The sequence below is a fragment of the Pongo pygmaeus genome, chromosome 13 (genome assembly GCF_028885625.2).
Source record: "Pongo pygmaeus isolate AG05252 chromosome 13, NHGRI_mPonPyg2-v2.0_pri, whole genome shotgun sequence".
In the NCBI taxonomy this organism is placed as follows: Eukaryota; Metazoa; Chordata; class Mammalia; order Primates; family Hominidae; genus Pongo; species Pongo pygmaeus.
In genome coordinates, this window is record NC_072386.2 from 86,859,218 (window position 1) to 86,871,697 (window position 12,480).

Here is a 12,480-nt window from a genome sequence, read left to right on the forward strand (position 1 = left end):
CCACTACACTCCAGCCTGGGCGACAGAGCTAGACTCCGTCTCAAAAAAAAAAAAAAAAAAAAAAACATAAGCCAGGCATGGTGGCTCACGCCTGTAATCCCAACACTTGGGGAGGCCGAGGCGGGCGGATCACAAGGTCAACAGATCGACACCATCCTGGCCAACATAGTGAAACCCCGTCTCTACTAAAAATACAAAAAAAATTAGCTGGGTGTGGTGGCACGTACCTGTAGTCCCAGCTATTTGGGAGGCTGAGGAAGGAGAATTGCTTGAACCCGGGAGACAGAGGTTGCAGTAACCCGAGATTGCGCCACTGCACTCCAGCCTGGCGACAGAGCGAGACTCCGTCAAAAACAAAACAAAACAAAACAAAAAACCCATAGTGGCTGGCCACAGTGGCTCACGCCTGTAATCCCAACACTTTTAAGAGGCCAAGGCAAGAGGATCACTTGAACTCAGAATTCAAGACCAGCCTGGACAACACAGTGTGACTCCATCTCTACAAAAAAAAAAAAACATAGCCAGGTGTGGTGGCATACACCTGTGGTCCCATACTCAGGAGGAAAACTTGAACCCGGTAGGCCAAGGCTGCAGTGAGCCATGATTGCGCCACTGTACTCCAGCCTGGGCAACAGAATGAGACCTTGTCTCAAAACAAACAAACAAACAAACAAAAAAACCTTAGTGATACAAGTCCTCTGCCATAAAAGGATCCCTTTCCTAGTATTTTTAAATATGTAAGAAAGGCTGGGCACAGTGGCTCATGCCTGTAATCCCACTGCTTGGGAATTTGAGGCGGGAGAATTGCTTGAGTCCAAGAGTTTGAGATCAGCCTGGGCAACACAGCAAGACCCTGTCTACAAAAAAAAAAAAAAAAAAAAGGCCAGGTGTGATATACACCTGAAGTCCCAGCTACTCAGGAGGCTGAGGTGGGACGATCGCTTGAGGCTGAGGTGGGAGGATCGCTTGAGAGTGGGAGTTCAAGGCTGCAGTGAGCCCTAACAGTGCTACTGCACTCAGCCTGGGTGAGAGTGAGGCTTTGTCTGAAAAACATAAAAAATAAGTAAACAAATAAATATGCAAGAACATATTGCTAACTTTTGCAATTTGAAATAACTGATAAGTTAACATAAAAAAAAAAAAAGTTAACCATATGGCTGCCTCCCAGCAACTCTAAGAGACTGTTTCTGCCACCAGCAACACATTTACATTTTCCAAATGAGAAATGGAGTATGAGTGCTGAAATATACAGCATAATACAACATACTGGCCATATACAGGGAAGGGTTCACTAAGTGCATTCTTTTGGGTTTTTTTGTTTTGTTTTTTGTTTTTTGAGATGGACTCTTGCTCTGTTGCCCAGGCTAGAGTGCAGTGGCGTGATCTCAGTTCACTGCAACCTCTGCCTCCCGGATTCATGCGATTCTCCTGCCTCAGCCTCCCGAGTAGCTGGGACTACAGGCATGCGTCACCATGCCCAGCTAATTAATAAGTGCATTCTTTTAGCTCAGAAATAAGACAAAACAAATAATCATATAATGCCCTAAATAAATGAATAAAGACCATCTTTTAACAATACATATTAAAATAAGCAATGTTACTTAAAGAGGACCCTCTTCCTTTTGGCCTTAACAATGAGAAAACCATGTTTCTAGGCATCTTCGGACAATTACAGAGTGTTACACTCAGCAGCCAAGTGCACCTGGAGGCTAAGGACAGATCTTGTCAAGACTGTTGACGATTCGCAACACAAAATTATTAAATTGCCAAAAACTTTTGCTTACCTTAGTAATTATAATTTTAAAAACAATCTCCATATCTCTAGAAGGTTGATTAGTGATTTTGAAAGTGTTTAGTCATGTGATAACTAAAAAACCTGAAAGTCCTTGACACATTTTTATAAGTAGAATTCAAATAAAGGGAACAAGCACAACCTAGAAGGAAAACAAAAATAGGTCTCAGAGGGAGGCGTGTGAACCTTTTCACATTCAGATTTAGATACAAACTTCCCATGACTTGCATACATGCTTCCTAACTTGTAACTTCCTACTTCCCATCCTGATCTATCTTCACAACTTCCCAAGTTTTAATTCCAGTTTATTGAATTGAGTGCACTCTTATAAAGCATCTCAACTGAGACACAGACAAGCTATACATAGTATGTATTTTTCTTTTTTTTCTTTTGTTTTTTTGAGACAGAATCTTGCTTAGTCGCCCAGGCTGGAGTGCAGTGGCACAATCTCAGCTCATTGCAACCTCCGCCTCCCGGGTTCATGTGATTCTCATGCCTCAGCCTCCCAAGTAGCCGGGACTATAGGTGTGCACCACCACGCCCGGCTAATTTTTTTGTATTTTTAGTAGAGACAGGGTTTCACCATGTTGGCCAGGCTGGTCTCAAACTCCTGGCCTCAAGTGATCCATCCACCTTGGCCTCTCAAAGTGTTGGGATTACAGGCATGAGGCAGCATGCCCAGCCAATAGTATGTATTTCTTATGTCTACTTATCTCAGCTTAATATTTAAAAAACAAAAATAAACCCCTGAAGTCCATTTACATGTGATAGTCCCAGGAGCAGTGTGGTATAGGGACTAAGAACAGGGACTCTAGAAGGTTCCGATCAGTTCTGCCACTTACCATACAATCTTAACTAGACTTTGTCTTGGGGACTCTAATTTCTCATTCCTCATCAGGTAAACAGGATAAAATGAATTAAAGAATTCAAAATGATCAACACAGAGCCCAGCAGTTTGCTGCTAACATTATGAAATGCTTACCCTGTGCCAGGCAATAAATAGTGCCTACTATGTTAACATGATGTTAGGTTTAACATGGTGCTCAAACATTACTATTCATAAATAATATGAATTTATGTATTATGTATAAAGTATTTAAAAATCAGCTATTCGTAACAGTATGTACAGTCTAGGTTTTGAAGTGTTCAGGTGACACAGAAAGGGGAAGCAGGATAGGCAGCCGGTAGATCCTGCAGGGTGAATAGTATCTGAGAAGCCAGACCCCACCAGCCCCAGTGAAGAAGTAACTTCAAATGCAGTCTGAGTAGAGGGCACAGGGACAAGGTGGGGAGCCTTGGAACAACTTGTGGCAGAAGGCAGTTAGACCTGCTTTCTTCCCTCTCAGAATTCTACAATCCAGAAGAAGATAATATATAATTATATGCCAACAGTGATAAGCACGTGTGATGAGCAGCCAAAATAAGCTGGTAGATGTTCCCACAGGCGAGGGAGGCAGTGTTGGGCAGGAACAAACAAAAGAGCAAGAGAAAGCTGACACAGGGTGTGCAGGACTCAGATGCTGACACCTCCCCTGGGAGCAGTGGCAAAGAATAGATAGTAAATGAACGCAAATGTTGTTCTCAAACCCACAGCTGTTAGTGCCTGTATGTGGCATATTAAGAGCATGTTATTGGCACTGGCTATATTACAAACTTGTTTCCTGTCTTCCCCAAAAATGAGCAGACTCAGCACAATTCCCTGATGATGCACATGGAGATAAAGAACTACAAGTACTTTAAAGAAGCAAAACAGTAAAACAGGCTGGGACTCTCTATCTTTGTAGTTCAGTGTATTGACCACAAATCAAACTAAGCAACTTCCTTTTCTTTTTCTTTCTTGCCCCCACAAAGCTTAGTCTAGCAACTTTCTTAAATAAAGGTGTATTCCAGACCCTTCTGTCTTACGGTGGGAAAGCTAAATAAATGAATTTTTGGAGCTGCATGTGGATTGCTTCATCAATAGAAAGACATATTCAAATCAATTTACCAAATAATTTATGAAAGTTACAACACGAAAAACTACATGAGAAAGGAAAAAAGCAGAAATATAAAACAGCCATTTCACTTTTACATGTTTTTTACAACTGTTGGTATACTTTACCTCTGAAAAGAGGTGTACAGCATGGAAATACAATTCAAGCCCATGCATCTTGTTAGCAATTTTTTTTTTCTTTCAGAGGGAGTCTCACTGTGGCCAGGCTGGAGTGCAGTGGCCCGATCTCCGCTCACTGCAACTTCCGCCTCCAGGGTTCAAGTGATTCTCCTGCCTTAGCCTCCCGAGTAGCTGGGACTACAGGCATGTGCCACCACACCCAGGTAATTTTTGTATTTTTAGTAGAGACAGGGTTTCACCATGTTGGCCAGGATGGTCTCCATCTCTTGACCTCGTGACCAGCCAGCCTTGGCCTCCCAAAGTGCTGGGATTACAGGCGTGAGCCTCCGCGCCTGGCCACAGTTAGCAATTTTTATAAAATGTCTGGGTAAGGATAAGTCTGTTTTAGGCCAAAAACAACATACCTATAGATTTCATCTATATAACATTAATCTTCTTGGGTGATCCAGAACTAGATTAATCTATAAAAATAAAACCATAAAGGCAAAATCTTACACAAGAACTTATGAATGTATGCCTTTATATTGTTCAACTACATAATCTAATTTAGTGTTTTTTTAAAAAGACTAAAACTTATAAATGGTTAACACAAAAATATCTAGGATACCCATCCAAAATTTTTTTTTTTTCTGAGACAGAATCTTGCTCTGTCGCCCAGGCTGGAGTGCAGTGGCACGATCTCAGCTCACTGCAAGCTCCACCTCCCGGGTTCACGCCATTCTCCTGCCTCAGCCTCCCAAGTAGGTGGGACTACAGGCGCCAGCCACCACCCCTGGCCAATTTTTTTTTTTTTTTGTATTTTTAGTACAGACGGGGTTTCACCGTGTTAGCCAGGATGGTCTCTATCTCCTGACCTTGTGATCCGCCTGCCTCGGTCTCCCAAAGTGCTTGGATTACAGGCGTGAGCCACCGCGCCCAGCGGATACCCATCCGTCTTACATCTCACTAGGGGCTACCTAGAGGCAGCCCAACAGCAACTGTAGCCTTTAGTAATACTCAGCAATACTATCAACAATTCTATCGTTAGTTTCTTCATTTTTTTTTTTTTTGAGACGGAGTCTAACTCTGTCCCCCAGGCTGGAGTGCAATGGTGCAATCTCGGCTCACTGCAACCGCCGCCTCCCGAGTTCTAGCAATTCTCCTGCCTCAGCCTCCCGAGTAGCTGGGATTATGGGTGCTCGCCACCACGTCCGGCTAATTTTTATATTTTTAGTAGAGACAGGGTTTCACCATGTTGGTCAGGCTGGTCTCGAACTCCTGGACCTCAGGTGATCCACCCACCTCAGCCTCCTAAACTGCTGGGATTACAGGCGCGAGCCATCGCACCTGGCAAGTTTCTTCCATTTTTGTTAAAGAGTTGAGGTCTTGCTTTGTCACCCAGGCTGAAGTGCAGTGGTGCTATCATGTCTCACTATAGCCTCAAACTCCTGGTCTCAAGTGATCCTCCTGCCTCAGCCTCCCATGTAGCTGGGAATATAGGTGCAGGCCGCCAGATGGGGTCTCACTATGTTGCCCAGGCTGGTCTTGAACTCCTGGTCTCAAGTGATTCCCCAGCCTCAGCCTCCTGAAGGGATTATAGGCATGAGCCACCTCACCAGGCTCTGTTATTATTATTTTTTTTTTTGTTTTTGAGACGGATTCTGGCTCTTTTGCACAGGCTGGAGTGCAGTGGCCTGATCTCAGCTCCCTGCAAGCTCCGCCTCCCGGTTCACGCCATTCTCCAGCCTCAGCCTCCCGAGTAGCTGGGACTACAGGCGCCCACCACCAAGCCCGGCTAATTTTTTGTATTTTTAGTAGAGACGGGGTTTCACGGTGTTAGCCAGGATGGTCTTGATCTCCTGACCTCGTGATCCGCCCGCCTCTGCCTCGCAAAGTTCTGGGATTACAGGCGTGAGCCACCGCACCCGGCCCAGGTTCTGTTCTTTCAAATGTTTACTGAGGTGCAGTTTCAAGAGCTGAAGTGTATAAAAACCTATAGTTTTATAACTTTATAATTATTTAATAATAACGCCACATAAAATGTATCAATTTCCTCAAAACCCAAACAATGTAGTTTCAACATCCTTGTGACTGCATGTAAAACGATCAAACTCGTTTCAACTTACACATTATGTGCTGGTACAGATGCAGTTATCCACTATGTGATTTACTTGTTATCTCTTGCAAATTGCTTATCTTATACAGCCACTTAACAAATGGAACCTGGATGTTAACCCTTCTGTTAGCACCATTCATTCATTACACAAATATTTCTTGAGCACCTTTATTAAGCATTTACAGAATGTAAGGTAGTAAAGTCATATAGTCTTCCAGACAGAAATACTCCTGGCTCACCTGGAGCTTACAGTCTACAGAGTTCAGTATAAGTCAGCAGAAAGTCACCCCAAACACATGCAGGACTAAAAGCCACAAAACCTCGACCTAGTCCCCGCTTTTCCACTACTGAGCTGTGCGATCGTGGGGAGGTCGCCTCACTAATCACTGTAAGCCCCAGCTGCCTGATCTGTAAAATAGGTTTGAACCAGTGGTAACAACCTTCCCAGCTTTAAGCAGTCGGAGACTGCAAGCAATTTTAGCGTCCCATTCCACTATGTGCTCTCAACACCTAGCAAGTAGTATGCTGGATAAATGAAAGGCAGCGAAGGCTCAACTTCAGCCGCAGAACAGGCCCAGAAGTCCTTTCTTGCTCTTCGGCTGTCTCTGCAGGGCATTTTTAACAGGACCAGGGCGATCTGCAGTAATGTGCGCTCCCTTCCCTCTCGCAGTCGGTGGAACAACTCAAGGCCCTCATCCCTCTCGTTTCCTCTCGGAACTGAGGACTCGGCAGCCCGCCAGGAGGATGGCAGTGGCCGTTGACCCGGCATCCCCAGCGACCCCGGGCCGCGCTCCCGCCCACTGCACCTGCCGCAAGGACGGTCTCCCGCGCCGCTCCCGCCTGTCACGTGACAGCCCCCCCTTCGACTGGGGCCGGTTTTTGGCGCGCGGCAGTGACGTCAGCATCCTGTCAGCCGCAGCCCCCGCCGTGGCCGGATCGACCTCGCGTTTTCAACTCCGCCCCGCCCGCCGCGCCGTTAACGGGCCCCGGCTGCCCCGCGTCCCGCCCGCCCGCGCCGCTCACCTTGAGGTGGCCGCTGTCTGGGCTGCTCGCTTCCTCCTCGTCCTCACCTCCCGAGGCGGCGGCGGAGGCCGAGGCGGCGGGCGGGGGCGCGCCCCGGCCACGAAGCCCCGAGTGCTCGGCGGCTGCGGCGGCAGGCAGGGCGGCCGAGGCGGCGGCCCCCCCGGCCCCAGGGCTGAGCGTCACGTTGTGTGCGTTCTCGCCCCAGCGCCACGGGTACACCATGAAGTCGCTGAAGCCGGGGCTGGTGGGGATGAGCGGCGGCGGCGGCTCCGGCTCCCCTCCACCGCCGCACGTTGGCTTGATCGGGGTCGTCCTGATGACCGACACCAGCACCCGCTTCGGGGAGTCGTGGCAGAAGATGACGGGCGGTGGCGGCGGCGGGTTCTCCGCCATGGGCGCCTCGACGCCCCGGATCATCGCCCGGCCCGACCCGCAGCTCCGGCGGCCCCGGGCCGCACTCCTGAGCACCGCTCTGCCCCTCACTCGCTCTGCTCCGAGTCGCAGGCTCAGTCCTGCCGGCTCATGGCAGACTGACGTTTCCCGGAATCCTGCGCAAGCAGCCACCTAACGAGTTGAGCGGACGGCACCGGCGGGCAGGGCTGGACCCCAGCCCCAGGTCAAGCGCGCCCTCCGCTCTTTGTACTCCGCAGCGCAGGCTGCAGCGGTGGGAAGCAGCGGGCGGCCCGGCCCTTGCGGTGACAGGAAAGCAGGACGCGCGGCGCTGAGCCCCCAAAAATAACAACCTGCCGCCGCGGTGCCTGCCCCGGCTTTTCCCGCGTTACATTTCGCGCCTGGGCGGAACCAGTCACCGCGAGGCCGCTGCCCGCTGGCCGCACCGGCGAGTGACAGGCGGCGCGAACCAATGGCCAGGCCTGGCCTTCTTTCCAGCCGGCCGGGGCGGGGCCGGGTCTGCGCGCGGGTCCTTCCCACCTCGCCATTGGCCGCCGCTCTTATATTTTTTTCTGTCTGGAGGGCCAACAGCGTTCGAAACTCCAGTGGAGCGCGCGGCGTCTGCACTCGCCCGGACACACCCGCCTGCCGCCCCGCCCCGCCGTCCCTCCGCGTGGTTCGTCCCGGCCAGGGAGACGGGGGTGGCGGGGAGGGCGGCTGATTGGACAGCGGCGGGGCGGGGTCGGGGGGTGATCGTTGGGCGGTGGAGGCGCGCGCTCCGCTCGGCCCCGCCCGCCGTTGGTTGTTGGGCCGCGGTTCCCGCGCGCAGGGAGTTTAAAGGGCTGGGGCCCTTCCGCCCGCCCCGCCCTCGGTCCCACCACCCGCCCGGCGGCTGGAGTCTCTGCTGCCCGAGGTCCTGATGGGCACCCGGCGTGCCTGGTTTCTTAATCGTGTTCCGTCTGCTCAGCTGTTGCACGCTCTGTGAACCAGCCCCGTCAGCACCGCCCTGACTCCCCCGGGCCGATTGTGGGCCTCCCGTTCCCCATTTGTGGAAAGGGGAGAGTTCAGGAAGTGGCCTCCGAAGTCCCTGCGGGCCGCTCGCGGCGCGGAGACCACAAGAGCCGGGCGAGTGTCCACTCACCCTGGACTGATGCCCCGAAGTTGCCTCGGGGATCCCCCCACCCCGGCGACCCCGCTCTACCGAGCGGCTGCTCCGGGGGTCGGGGCAGCGCCCCACTTTGCTCGGCCCCCACCTGCCCCGGCCGCGTCCTCGTACTAGCCCCGGGACGCGCGGAGCCCCAACGTCCTCTGCCCGCCCCGCCCCAGCCCCGCCTGGCTGGCGCCGACCGCTGCCCGGGTGGGGCTCGCAGGCCGCAGAGGAAGGACCGGGCGGAGGGGGTACCCAGCTTCCTACCCGCTAGATGTGGCCTGGGGAGCTGCGTTTTGTTCTTGGGAATACAGATTCCCAGGCACCGCCTGACTCGCAGTAGGGGCTCAATAAATATTTGTTGAATGGATGAGTGAATATCCATTGGTTAAGGGTTAGAATTGGTAATTATGTTAGAACACGACTGCATAATAGTAGATAACTAAGCTGAATAGCTTTTCTTTCTGTGAAAGACACACACACAAATGCACAGCTATGCCTAAATTAAGCCACAATTGTTTAAAAACAAATAAAGGAAACTCTTTGTGTACTGATATGAACAATTTCAAAAATGTATTTTTATTTTAAAAGGCAAAACAAGCAATAGTGTGATTTTATGTAAAATTGTTAAAGTGGGGAAAATGTACGTTTTTACTTTTAGACGTACATAAAATATCTGGCAAGATGCAAAAGAAACATGGATCATGGAGGGAAATTATGTGGCTGGGAACAGAAGTGAAAAGATTTCAAGAAATACAACATATAACTCTTTGTATCTTTTGAACTTTGAACCAAGTGAAAGTATCCTTTTAAGAAATGAAACATTATATAGCCTCCATTTTCTGGAGGCCTACTACAGAAATAGCATATATGTACTGATACACAATAATACATGTGGATGTTTCACAGTTCACTCAACAATTGGGTAAGGAAGATATTTTTCCCATTTTATAAATGAGAAAAGTTGAGGCTTGTACAAGATTGCATAATAAATCCTTTGGAAGAGTAAGTCTGTACTACCTGTGGATTATACTTCAGTGTCTGCTGAGCAAAAGGAGGAAAAGGCTGAAAAATGGGACTCACACATTTCTCAGTCCCATTTCTCATATTCCAAAACTTTCAGGGTTTAGGGGCACATTTCATATTGTAATGGTTGATCTAGAAAGCTGAAAGTTCAGCCCTACTTTCACCTAATTTAGTAAACATTCATTTTGTTTTTACAGTTTAATACCAAAAAACATATTTTTTCTGAATCAGTTGGAAGGGAAATGTTATCCACCTATTTTATACTTGACAAGTAGTGTAAAGAAAAAAGTGATCTATCCATCATGGACACTCGAATTAGGAGTTGAGCAAAATCCAACAGATTAATCACCAACAAATAGTTACTGTTTAACATTCAGAGCATGCCCCAGAGGGCAAGATGAATCATCCAGCACAGGATGCTGACTTTCTGCTTCTAAAAATTGCCCTTCATCAACAGTAACCTGGCAACTCCACTTGCTCTCTTCCCCAAGAGAATGAAAGACATGCCAGGAATGTGTGAACTGGGCAGAGGGTGATTCCAGGAGCAAAGCTGAGGTCATACCAGATCTTTGCTTGTTTGGCTCCATTTTCATGCAATGAGGAAGCTGTCTGAAGTGTGTGGATCATATTCCTGATGTCTTTATTCTGTCTCAGATATTAACAGCCCATACTGTCAGAGGCCTGTGAACCAGAGCAACTCCATCTTAAACAGGAGCTGGGTAAAATTGAGGCTGAAACCTACTGGGCTGCATTCCCAGATGATTAAGGCATTCTAAGTCACAGCATTAGATAGGAGGTCAGCACAAAATACAGGTCATAAACACATCGCTGATAAAACAGGTTGCAGTAAAGGAACCGGCCAAAACTCACCAAAACCGAAATGGCCATGAGAGTGACCTGTGGTCGTCCTCACTGCTACACTCCCACCAGCGCCGTGACAGTTTACAATGCCATGGCAATGTCAGAAAGTTACCCTATATGGTCTAAAAAGGGGAAGCATGAATAATCCACCCCTTGATTAGCATATCATCAAAAAATAACCATAAAAATGGGCAACCAGCAGCCCTCAGGGCTGCTCTGCCTGTGGAGTAGCCATTCTTTATTCCCTTACTTTCTCAATAAACTTGCTTTCACTCTGCACTGTGGACTCGCCCTGAATTCTTTCTTGTGTGAAATCCAAGAGCCCTCTCTTGGGGTCTGGATCAGGACCCCTTTCCGGTAACAACAATACATACTAACTCTGAAAAATACTGAAACCTATCTCAGGATACTTACTATATTACTAAAGTAGTCTTTTCAACTCTTAAAAATATAGGCCCCTTCGGCCGGGCGCGGTAGCTGACACCTATAATCCCAGCACTTTGAGAGGCCGAGGCGGGCAGATCATGAGGTCAGGAGATCGAGACTATCCTGGCTAACAGGGTGAAACCCCATCTCTACTTAAAATACAAAAAATTAGCCGGGCGTAGTGGCGGGCGCCTGTAGTCCCAGCTACTCGGGAGGCTGAGGCAGGAGAATGGCGTGAACCCGAAAGGTGGAGGTTGCAGTGAGTGGAGATCACGCCACTGCACTCCAGCCTGGGCAACAGAGCGAGACTCCAACTCAAAAAAAATATATATATATATATATGTGTGTGTATATATATATGTATATACATGTATATATGTGTGTGTATATATATATGTGTATATACATGTATATATATATATGCCCCTTCTGATAAAGATATAAACCTCAAACCCCCTTTTAAAAAAATGTATTTTAAAGTTTCAAGATAAAATTGAAGTAAGACAAAGCGCAGTTATTAAAGTCTACGTAAAACATAGCAGGCCAGGGGTGGTGGCTCACGCCTGTAATCCCAGCACTTTGGGAGGCCAACGCAGATGGATCAACTGAGGTCAGGAGATCAAGACCATCCTGGCCAACATGGTGAAACCCCACCTCTACTAAAAATCCAAAAACAATTAGCTGGGCATGGTGGCATGCGCCTGTGGTCCCAGCTACTGGGGAGGCTGAGGCAGGAGAATCATTTGAACCCAGGAGGCAGAGGTTGCAGTGAGCAGAGATCGCGCCACTGAATTCCAGCCAGGGCGACAGAGTGAGACTCCATCTCAAAATAACAACAACAACAACAACAAATAGCAAGCTTTTTTGTTTCACTTTGTTTTTTATTTTTAATTATATATATATTATATATATAATATTATATATAATATTATATATATAATTATAATATTATATATAATATATATAATATATAATATTTTATATATATATATATATATATACATATTTCTTTTTTTTTGAGATGGAGTCTCGCTCTGTCGCCCAGGTTGGAGTGCAGTGGCGCGATCTTGGCTCACTGCAAGCTCCGCCTCCCGGGTTTACACCATTCTCCTGCCTCAGCCTCCTGAGTAGCTGGGATTACAGGCACCTGCCACCATGACCGGCTAAATTTTTTTGTATTTTTAGTAAAGATGGGGTTTCACTGTGTTACCCAGGATGGTCTCGATCTCCTGACCTTGTGATCCACCCGCCTCGGCCTCCCAAAGTGCTGGGATTACAGGCATGAGTCACTGCGCCTGGCTCATTTTTATTTTTTATTTTTTTGAGTGGGAGTCTAGCTCTGTCGCCCAGGCTGGAGTGCGGTGGTGAGATGTCAGCTCACTGCGGCCTCTGCCTCCTGAGTTAAAGCTACTCTCCAGCCTCAGCCTCCCAAGTAGCTGGGACTATAGGCATGCGCCACCACACCCAGCTAATTTTTGTATTTTTAGTAGAGATGAGGTTTCACCATGTTGGCTAGGCTGGTCTCCAACTCCTGGGCTCAAGTGATCCGTCCACCTTGGCCTCCCAAAGTGCTGGGATTACAGGTGTGAGCCACGTGCCCAACCCCA

General features: G+C 48.3%; 1 protein-coding gene across 1 annotated transcript in view; it reads right to left on the reverse strand.

The window, feature by feature from the left end:
- The window catches only part of ZNF367 (zinc finger protein 367), a 32,332-nt gene extending 24,470 nt beyond the window's left edge, over nt 1–7,862 (reverse strand). The window contains exon 1 of the mRNA XM_054502265.2: nt 7,024–7,862. Within this exon, the coding sequence (XP_054358240.1) occupies nt 7,024–7,440 (417 nt within the window). The 5' untranslated portion in view covers nt 7,441–7,862. The remainder of the gene's footprint in view (nt 1–7,023) is intronic.
- Between the last annotated feature and the right edge of the window lie 4,618 nt (nt 7,863–12,480).